This window comes from Notothenia coriiceps, unplaced genomic scaffold, assembly GCF_000735185.1.
Source record: "Notothenia coriiceps isolate Sejong01 unplaced genomic scaffold, NC01 NC01_scaffold00012620, whole genome shotgun sequence".
Lineage (NCBI taxonomy): Eukaryota > Metazoa > Chordata > Actinopteri > Perciformes > Nototheniidae > Notothenia > Notothenia coriiceps.
The window spans coordinates 282049-292993 of record NW_011345321.1 but is presented as its reverse complement, the minus strand read 5'-3'; the positions used below and the strand labels follow the sequence as shown (position 1 = coordinate 292993).

At 40.6% G+C, this 10945-nt stretch overlaps 1 protein-coding gene across 1 annotated transcript in view; it reads right to left on the bottom strand.

Annotated features, from left to right (window-relative positions):
* Positions 1-8089: 8089 nt before the first annotated feature.
* The window catches only part of cnmd (chondromodulin), a 5523-nt gene continuing 2667 nt past the window's right edge, over positions 8090-10945 (bottom strand). The window contains exon 7 of the mRNA XM_010773574.1: positions 8090-8191. Coding sequence (XP_010771876.1) covers positions 8090-8191 — 102 coding nt within the window. The remainder of the gene's footprint in view (positions 8192-10945) is intronic.

Genomic DNA, 10945 nt, shown 5'->3' with positions numbered 1-10945 from the left:
GTTGAAGGGTTAAAGAGTGCTGTCACGAAAGTCACGAATTGTGCATAAAATCCACCACTTGTGCTGTGTTAGGTCGAAACACTGCTGTGGTAATGTGACTTCGCTGTCGGACTTTAAGCCCCGGTATATGCAAATAGGCTGCCCCATCGACCAATGGCCTTCCAGTGGTCCACCAACAGGGGCACGTTTGGCTCTGCAGCAAACTGTTGTACTTTTGTTAGAGCAAATGGTTTATTAGATAAACTGATTGTGGAACTTTAATCGTGCTGCTAATAGTGTTACTTAAAAAAAAAAATCTCCACATGGTAATTAATTAGCTGATTCAATCACTTACATGCCTGTATTACATAGGACCACGTGCCAGTAGATGTATCTGAAGTACCTATTAAAAGCCTAAACTGAAGGATTGGTATGTTAGTCAGGCAGTTAAAGGAAATTATGCGGAAGACGGGGTGGAAAGAAAAATAGCAGTAAGTAAAAGCCTTTATGTCAAATAAATTACAATTGCTGATCAAGTAAACAAGGGCTCATAATAACACCAGAAAGGATCATGATTTGCTGTAGGCTACTTCAACACAATATATGAATAGCAAAAGCAGTAAAGGAAGAAATTCATTTTTCTTTACATTGAAGTACACTGTAGAGGTCAAAGGGTAAAACGTTTATTTTAGGTAAAAGTACAATGATTATCCTCAAAACGTCAAATTAACGCATTAATATTGGTTTATCATTATTTCATGTAGAGTAGTCTATGTATAAAACGGCAAATCTTTGAGATACAGCATTTTATTTGATAAATGTACTTATTTGCTTTCCAACAAGTAAATGCATATGCAATGTGAAACTGGAAAACACATCTATTCATTGAAGTTCCCAGAGCCTAATGACTCTTATTGTTATTCAAATACAAACATATGAATTATAAGTATTATAATCAGACAGTCCGCTCAAAATTCATACCCTGGCATTTTCGCTTAATAAAAGCCAAGCTTTGAATCCATCAATATTTTATCTTTCTTTTACCTTTCTTTAGTTGTGTTTTTCTCAAAATCACATCTATCTAAGTGATTCCACATAACTAATTTACATTAAAAGCAAAAGTCATTATTTTTGTTGTGCAGCAGAGACACTGTCTCATCTGTTTAAATAGCAGGGGAAGAATTTAAGTATAATGCTGTGAAGGGAACTCACATAGCCAGACAAGTGTCATTTGATTACTGTTGTGTTTTGGACACCCACAATGTTAATTACACATACTGTAGAATATCAGAGTAGCGCCGCCTTAGAGGAAAAGCCTGCCTGTATAATCAAGACCATCTCTACTGTAATAAACACTCAAACGCAAGTAATTAACCCTTTTCAGCAATTCTTCCAAAACAAGATCCTGTGAAGTCAGAAGAACAAAGAAGTCAGGAGAATAAACTCCATTGAATGACTCTCCCTCCCACCTCAAACTCACACAGTAATACACACGCAACAGCTCCCATAGTGATAACAAAAGAGCATGAGTCAACCAGACCTCTGTCAACCATATGGGTGATTAGCTTCTTCTGATTAAAAGGCGTCTATGGCCCTTCAAAGGACTCTTGACACCTTACAAAAGTTTGAGTAAATCTGTCTGAGCCCCAGAGTGGGCACATACAGGGAGGTGTGAAAAGGCACACAGCAGTCACAGACCAGAGATCCACTGATACTGTGTCGGCGGGAGGTGATAAGACGCTCTGTGCTGCCATATGTGAAGAGTTTTACGAGCTAACTTATGTTTTATAAATAAATGTCCATCCATCTGCACACATGCTGTTGCTTTTTCAGTGTCAGCAGGATGAGGAAGGTAGTCGACACATCCCTCTCCCTAAAAAATGTGTTCCAGCTGCTCCTGAATACCCATGATGTACCAAAGCCAGAGGAGAACATCTCTTAAGTGTGGACTGGGTCTCCCACAGTTGGGCATGCCTGAAAAAACGTCCTACGGGAAGCTTCCTGATCAGATCCCTAAACCACTTCAACTGGCTCCACTCCAAGCTCCCTTATGATGCATGAGCTCCTCACCCTATCCACCCTACAGGGGAATTTCATTTTGGCTGCTTTTTGTCATCACACAAAGCTCATAACACTGGGTTAAAGCTGGAACTTAGATCAACTTTTAAATCGAAAATCTTTGCTCTCTGGCTTAGCTCCTTCAACAAAATGCTCTCAATAATGCTGACAGCGCCAATCATCCACTCATCCTGTCTCTATCATGCCTTATTTAACTCAAAGCTGCGGCCAGCTCTCCGGTGTGCTGCTTCAAGAGACCCCCAGGCCATTAAAGCATCCTTCTTCAGCCAAACTGTCTCCCAAGCGTGTTCTCAGGTTGCCGCCATGACAGGCAGAGAAGACCTCTAGACCACAACTCTGAGCAGTTGCCTTTAAAATTGAAGTTTTCAACATGGCCTTTGGCTCAGACTCCATGTCCCCTGCAGATCTTTGGCATTAGGTGTTTTTTCTAACAATCACACTTGTGAATCATCCTATGCTAGAAAATGGTGCTTGCTGAAGCTGATAACTGACAGGAAAAAAATCCAATAAAAAGAAAAAAACACTACCCATGTTGTCAGATTGGGACATATTTAGCATGTACTAAATGTAAAGATGGATTTTATTTTCCGATAATGCTGGCTGCTTTGTTCTTGGCAACAATAGGCAGCACAAACACGTTATAATAACAGACTGTCTGCAGCAAGCCAATTTATCGTGTATGCCATTGAAAACTGCAGTGTTTATTCTGAATATTGAACTTGGAAAATGCCTCAGTTGCATCACATTACAACAGAAGTGTTAAGCATTTGTTCTAAAATCCACAAGGCATAAGGCAAATAAGTGTTGATCCCCAATTGTTAAAGCTAGTATTACCCCACAAGTCATTACAGCAACTGTTATTCAGGGCTATACACTAAGCAGGCCAATACAACTTAAATCGTTAATCTTGGAAGTGCAACAGCATTGCAATCGTCGCTCATGGTTTTCAATATGGAGTGAGAAATCTTCTGATGTTGAGTTGAATGTAAACAGGAAATGTTGCATCTATCTCTCATTATGTTCTCCGTTCTTGTTTGTTTCCCTCTCTATATATATTTTATTACAAACAAGATCAGGCTGAACATATGAACACTGAGGCAGAGGAGGATCAAACATAAGATACTTTTCTGCCACTACCAGACACACAAAGCCTTTAGCACAACGGTCCCGTGTTGGCTCGGTGTTACAATCCAGGATTTGGTGGCAGAAGGTAATGCAGAATTATTAGCCAAATTAGTGGTTTGCCACTAAGAGGATTACTCCTTAATCTTATCACGCACTTACCACTTTGTGTTGCAACGGTGTCAGGGTAACAGTTGAGCAGCTATAGATGACAAATATTTCAGTCTGAAATTAAAGCACACACTTTATGTTAAAAACAGCAAGTGCACAGGTAGTGATGTCTTGCTCATCTATGATCATGTGTACTCAGTTGTGTTAAGCATACTGCATGAATACAAAACACTACCTACTCATGTACAAAGTATTTTTCCGATCAATACATCATTACAAGGTCAACAGAGGCCCTGCACCAACAAAGCCTGGCTAACACACAGAAGTGATACTTGTTTGTCACTTAAATCAGGTGATTAATGCAGATCACGGCTTGATTAAGACGTGTGTGGAGACAGTAGGAGCATTACAGCAGATTAATGGGAATGGCCATCTGTTCTCTCACTGAGGTGATTTTAATTAATGGTTAGAATATTGTTCATCTTGTTTTGGCCGTCAACATTACGGTGATCACAATGATGGTCAGAAATCATCCTGATCTCAGCCAGTCTTTGACATCATTTCACATGAAGGCAGTTTGAAGATATTTCCCGTCAATCGACAACAGGTAGGAAGGCAGGAAAAGCATTTGGTGTCACTAGGAGCAGTAATCCTGGCATATGCCACTGGGAACAAATGTCTCAAAGGCCCACCTTTTGGATAACAGCCAGCATGTCACCCACTGCTAGAAAATTGTCAGCCAAGTTTCTTTTCTTTTCCACAGTTTCGAGCTTCCACAGTTGTCAGTAAAATACTTTAAAAGATTGAAAGAACTTTATAAAAATGATATTTTTATCTATATTTCTTTTGTTGGATGTTGTTAGCTGTCTCACTGAGTTAAACTGTTAGCCATGTCTACATCTACAGTTATAGAGGTCAACAGGTAAACTCGGAATATCGCAGTTTTTTCTATTAAATTGGTATTTTTCTGGATTAATTCAGCTATAAATCTATTCAAAGATTTCTTCAAAAACACAAGACAACAAAAAGCAGAGTGACTTGTTCATACATGTATGACAGCATGTAAAAAAGATCACAACCAAGCTGTTATGTATCGAACATGACGGAGAATAAAAACACTGACTGGCTTTGTTTCCACAGTTCTGGCTCGGGACAACAACAGATGCTTCTGTGTTACATGTAACACCATCTACTTTAATGACGGTTGTGGCATGGAAATGTTCTAACATCAGGTTTCCTCACAGATGCTGCATCTTTAAATAATAAAGACATTCACTCAACAGGTTTATTTGCATGATACACAGGTTTTTACACCATGATGAAATCTGAAAATCATCCAAGACTTACTTCTCTCATGTCTACAATGAGTTTCTAGTATTATTAAAGAGCTGTAAATATTCCGGGACTTGACCCTTTAATAATTGAGCAAACATTGCCGCTCAATAACTAAATAAGTTATTTTGATAACAATACAACCTTGAAAAGAGATTGACTTGTATTCCATACACAGCATTTATTACATTTAGATAGGTAAAGCCTTTTTGCTTTGAGACTGGAAAGCCATTTCAGGCCAGCACCTTATCAGTTTCCTCATCTCACTTTAACCTTAGGTGCTCCAATAAACTGGGGGTATACATGTCACTGCTCTAAGCGTGAGGGTCATGTGGAGGGTTTAATCTCAGCCATTTGGGCTGTCTGAAAGGCAGATAAAACAAGATTATCCTGTGCTTGGTATTCGTCTTTGGTGAAACGAGGGTGGAAGCATGTGAGCAGCAGCTGTGGAGGTGCCAAATGCGCAGACTGGCTAGTGGTCTCTGTTTCCTTTGGCACCTCCTGCGGCGCTTCAGGCAGATAACCCCCCAACCACAGCTCATCCTCACAGCCCTCCAACTGATTACAACTGGCCAAATGTTTAACATACTGTCCCTAATCACACCTCACATTCTCTCACAATATGCCTCTAAATAGCTTTAAAGGCCATAAAACACAAAGGTGCTTGTAGCCTTGATGTTATTAGGTCTAATTGTCTTTTTCTTTCTGTGAGTTTCCTTTTTTTGTTTTGCTCCAGCTCTGTAATTAATACATTCGGATCATTTCAGGAGGGATGAAATCTCTTTTGCACAGCTACTGAATTTAGGACATGTGAGGAGCAACTTAAAAATACATATTTGTAAAACAAGGGACTATTATGGAAATAAATGCATAACACAAAAAAGTCATAAAACCGGATTTCTATTTTATTATAAAATAATTAGTCTATTAGGGCCAAGCATGAATAATAAAGGGTTTCCCTGTAATAAGATCTCAGTGGACTCAACATGTTTCAAACAAATCCAGAACATTATGGATGCCGTGTAAACATGTTTCTAGGATTTTTTTTCATGTTGGCCACAAAAGGCTATTAAGAAATTTGGAAAGACAGATTTTGTTGTTTAAATCTCCTAAAAGCCGAGGCAGATCAAAAGAGGCATTAGTATTCAGAGACAAATCATGTTTGGCTGAGGTTCCTCTACCCCCACTCAACTCCAACCATTCCCCACTGTGTAACTAGTGCTCGCTGCCTGAGAACGATTGGAACAACAGTTGCTATCTGCTCTTCATTATGCATAAGCATTTTTAAATAAGCTTAGACCATATCACCACATCAGGTATGCTACTGTTGCATACACACATTTCTGTGATAACAAATGATGCCTTGATTAAAAAACCCTAAATACCTGTCAAACTGTACGACAAATACCTGCTAAAGGATCATAATGACAAACAAAGCAAAATAGATTTTGGTGTTGAGACGAGTCGTTTAAAAATAGGGAGTCGACCCTAAAGGGGTGGATTAAAACCAGGGATGATAGTGCCATCTACAGGTTGAAATGTTGCCATGTTGACATGAGATGACTTGCAAGCAAATATAAATCCTGAGAGCATGCACATGTTTTTTACAAACACAGACACACATCATTAAGGCTCTAGTTGTAGATGACGAATGCATGTTTTAACCACCTGTTTGATGAACAACCTCAAAGTCCTGACAGAGCATCTATCAGGCTAATTAGAGCCGAGACTAGCAACCTCAAAATAGTGCACCAAAGAAAAGGATTCTTCTAAAAACCAGCCCCCCTCCTGTTAGTGTGAAGTGTGGCCTTGGTATGGGCATTTATACTTTGTGTTGGTAAAGGATCCACTGCGGGTTTCAATCCAATTATGATGACTACTTCACATTTCATGCTTCATATTGAGTTTCACTGCCTAAAGCTACATGGATTAGGGCCCCAAAAGATCAGCGGGCCTGTACAATAACCTTCAGTGATATTCGGTGTGAGACGATTGCAGGCACATATTTGACTTGGTATATCCCTATCCAACTTTCACTTTGATTTTCATTTTCCACGACACAGCTGAACTGATCATTGTACTGCGCTGAAAATCTCCTTGTTTCAGTGCGTCTGCAGCGAGGATGTACACACTTGCAATCCATATTCCTGTGGCATGTTAGCTGTTCCAATATCAGGTAAATAAAAATGTGTTCGGTATACCAGGCTGTGAATAAATTTGATTCTCTCTTGGACGGTTGTAGTATTCAAAGCAGGGAAGATTAAGTATAGCCTCCTTGCTCCCTGTGTGTGTGTGTGTGTGTGTGTGTGTGTGTGTGTGTGTGTGTGTGTGTGTGTGTGTGTGTGTGTGTGTGTGTGTGTGTGTGTGTGCATAAGTATATTTGTATTTGCCTCCAAGTGTGTGTGTTCGTGTGTGTCTGTAGGAGTTCATGTGAGAGTCAATGCTAATTTGTGGTCCAGGTCCCCTCTCCTCGCCTTTCTTGAATATTTCACATCTCCATATTGCCATGCCATCCTAGGATGTCGCCTCCTTGAAGCAATTTCCTCCCCGCCATTATCTGATGGGTGAGAACCGCTTCCTATTGGCAGGTGCAGATGACACTTGGGCTGAGCAGGAGCTGGCTGTTCAACGTGGGACTGGCTCCTAACCAAGCTCCAGTCTGCCTGGTCCTGACAGCCCCCACAGGGCTGGCCACTGGGGGCGGACTGTTGGGCCAACTGGCCGCTGAGGGGTGTAATCACTCCCTATGACATATTTGGCACAAGCTATCCATTTGCTCCACAAAAAGCAAAGGCCTGCCTGTGTGAACGTCTTGCTTAATACTGTTAGGCCAGGAGATGGCAACATTGAGGTGAGAGATAAACATTTGAAACACATCCACCCTGTGAAGGTTCAAATCACATGAGAGGCTGAAGACAGAAACGAGGGATTGGAGTGTGATGACAGTTTAGGGAAAATCAGATAAAAATAACCAACACAATAGTTTTCCTCTTAACGGTCCTCTATATGATTGTATTTCTTTGAATTTCATATTTTCACCTTTTAGAGGAAATGATGTATTAACTGGAGAAAGAGAACAAAAACAACAGGTAATATAATAGTCAATTCAACACAAAATAAGACTCAGATGTTACAGCAGTAAGCAAATTGAGAGTTAGGCTTTACATATAAAGTCTAATTTAGGACTATTACATTAACATTAGTGGTGCACACTGTACCGTTAGGTTTTACATTCATAGACAAAAGCTTCTTAGATGGGGATGGTTAAATATGCAGAACGCTCCCTTATTTTTCAGCCTTTAAATCACAATTAGGAATGCAAAATTACAACAAAGGCACTGAAAAGGAGCCTACGGTGTCTAATGTGTGCGTGCATGTGTGGAGTGGAGCAGAGAGATAGATTAATGTTGAGGGGCAGCTTAGAGGATGTTTTGTTTCCCCACTGTGTGCCGAGTGCAGAGGGGAGTTAAGGGATTCCAATCTGGTCGTCTAGTCCTGCGGTGCGAAGAATGTTTAGAGTGTGCTTGGTGATAGCGGACTCCATTACGGGGCTGAGTCTCAGGGTAGCCTGCCATTGTGCCGGCAAGCGAGGAGGTTAATCAGATCCCAGCGCCATTATGAATGCTTGCTATTTCTAAAGGGCTCTATGAATAGAATACTGTAAGCTCTCGTAAAAATGAATCTGGGCTCTGTGCTTTTAGAGAACAAGGCCTGATAAAGAATAGTGTTGGTGTACATTTGAAGAGATTTCCTATTCTCTGGAGTAAAACCAAATGAGTGTTTTATGGGGGCCTAGTTATTAATTATCTGAGATTAGGGGGAAAAACTATTTCCAGTTTTGCAGCAATGTTCCCCATGTTAGCTTAGTTTTCTATTAAGGGCAGATTATCTTAATTGATTTTTAAAAGTATTAAATTAACTTCATATTGTGAGTCAATGACATCTACTGGCACAAATTAGCTAGTATGTTATCAGTCTCTACGCATAAAACGGGGGAACACATACTTTTTAGGGATTTCTTTTGTTTCAGCTAATTAAAATTGTTTTAAATTACCCTGTCCTTTCAATATATCTGTTATGTAGTAGCTCAATTAATTAGCTTTATTGAATGAATTTGCTTAATTGGCAGATCCTTACTTGTAAACCTCGACACGTATGGTAGGCAGTGTTATTATCGAACATGGTTGTGTCTTGGCAGATTGCACTCTTTAGGCGCTTTCACACCGCAGTACTTTTCCCACAAAGGTTCATCAGAACTTAGTTCATGAGAACTCTTTAGTTCTCATGAACTAAGTACAGATCGCGTTCACACCGGAATAAGTCCCTGAGGGAGTATTAGGCAAATGAAGCCGCTGACGTCACTTCGTCTTCTTCTGCTTTGGGTTTACTGGCAGGCCGCAAACAACTTCACGGCGTATACTGCCGCCCAAAATCCCCGGCCGGAAGTCCCCGGAGTTAGGGACTGCTGGGAGTCCCAGCAGCTTCTACTGAAGCCTTCCGAGTAAACGGCCAGAACGCCGACACCTCCTCATCTCCACCGCTCCCATGTTTTATTTTGTGTTGACATAACTTAGTCTCTCTGCGTTTCTGCGCTGGGCTAATGCTAATGCTAATAATGATAATAAAATGGCGGCTTCACAAACGTTATTGGCAGCGGCGCTGGTTATTGGGAGTTTTACGGGGCGTGGTTTGCATTCCGCCCAGCCAATCAGACACAGGAACCTTTTTCTCCCACGAAAGTCCCTGCTCTCTAGCAGGGACTGAAAAGGGGGTAAAAAAGGTTCTGATGAACACATTTTAGTTCTGGCTCTTTTTGGTGTGAACGCGACATTTTGGAACTATATCAGAACTAAAGTGGGAAAAGTACCGCGGTGTGAACGCGCCTTTTGGTTCTCTTTAGAGCTGCTTTGAGCATAAAGCAACAAAGCATCAGTAAAGGCAAGCACCTACTTGATAACACTACTGACATGCCCCTACTCAAACACTCAGCTGTACATCTTATAGATTAGGAGGCTGGTGAATGGTGCTATTTGTCTGATGGTCCTGCAGATTTATGACAGCTGATGTCCTGTATCTGAGGGTTTAAAACCTGACGATTGTCCTGGAGTCTGGACTGTGGTCAGGCTTTCTATTGTTTTATTGCTTTTTCCACTTTGTTTATTTGTTGTTGGTAATTTTTCCATGGTAGCTCTTGTCTTTTTGTCTATTTCATTTATCTGGTAAATCACTTTAAAGTACAATTTGAAGAGTGCAATATAAATAAAAGGGCATTAGGAAGGATACAATTACATAATGGGCTTTTGGGACCGAAAATATTAACTATGAATCACAACCCACGACCTCACAATGTAGCATGTCTGAGTAGATGAGTGAATGAAGACGACAATAAGACACGACTTGGGGGAATAATGCAAACAGGAGATTCAGCAGTCTGCCATCGAGCAACTCACACTAACTGTGATTTACAGAGCAATACACGTATGGACAGTTCGCATTTCACACTAGTTGTAGAAAATCTAATTTCTTTGTGAAGGCAGAATCTAAAATTCAACTAAGCTTTGCTGAACAACAGCAATCTTATATGGGAGGAAATGTGTTAACAGGCTAGACAGTCCTATTCTCAGCAAAGAGGTATTTAAGTACTGAAGATGAAGTGAGATGGAAAATCTCATTTCCATAACAGAACAGGGAAAACAGTCTGGCAGAAGGTGGTTTTTTTTTTTACTGTTGAATTGTCAGAGCAATCATGGTGGAGCCACAGCTAGGGCAGTAGACTAAAAGGAATGGGGGTCTTTCTCAAAACACATACAAATGAACTTGAACAATCTGAGGATTGCACATGCACACACACCATGCAAGCGTGCATGCACCCAAGCGTACACACACACACACACACCTACATACACACACACACACACACACACACACACACACACACACACACACACACACACACACACACACACACACAGCAGTAGAGGCACATAGATGCAGGGATGCACAAACAGTGCTTAGTCTCAGAGGAGCAGACAGTGAGCACATTATGCAAACAGAGGCTTTGTGTGTATGGCGCTGTACGTGCCTGTGTGTTGGAGAGAGAAATTAGACTGATTAAAAATCAGGGGAAAATCACAAACTGTTAGATGGATCTCCTAGGGGCTAATTAGTATGTTGAATCTCGAGCCAGAAACACAATGTTTTACAAATCTGGAAATGTATCATGATTTATTTTCTCAACTCTATTTTACACATTGGACATGTTTACATTTGAAATGTAAGCCCATAAGAGCAATATAGATGAGCAATGCATTTCCACACCACC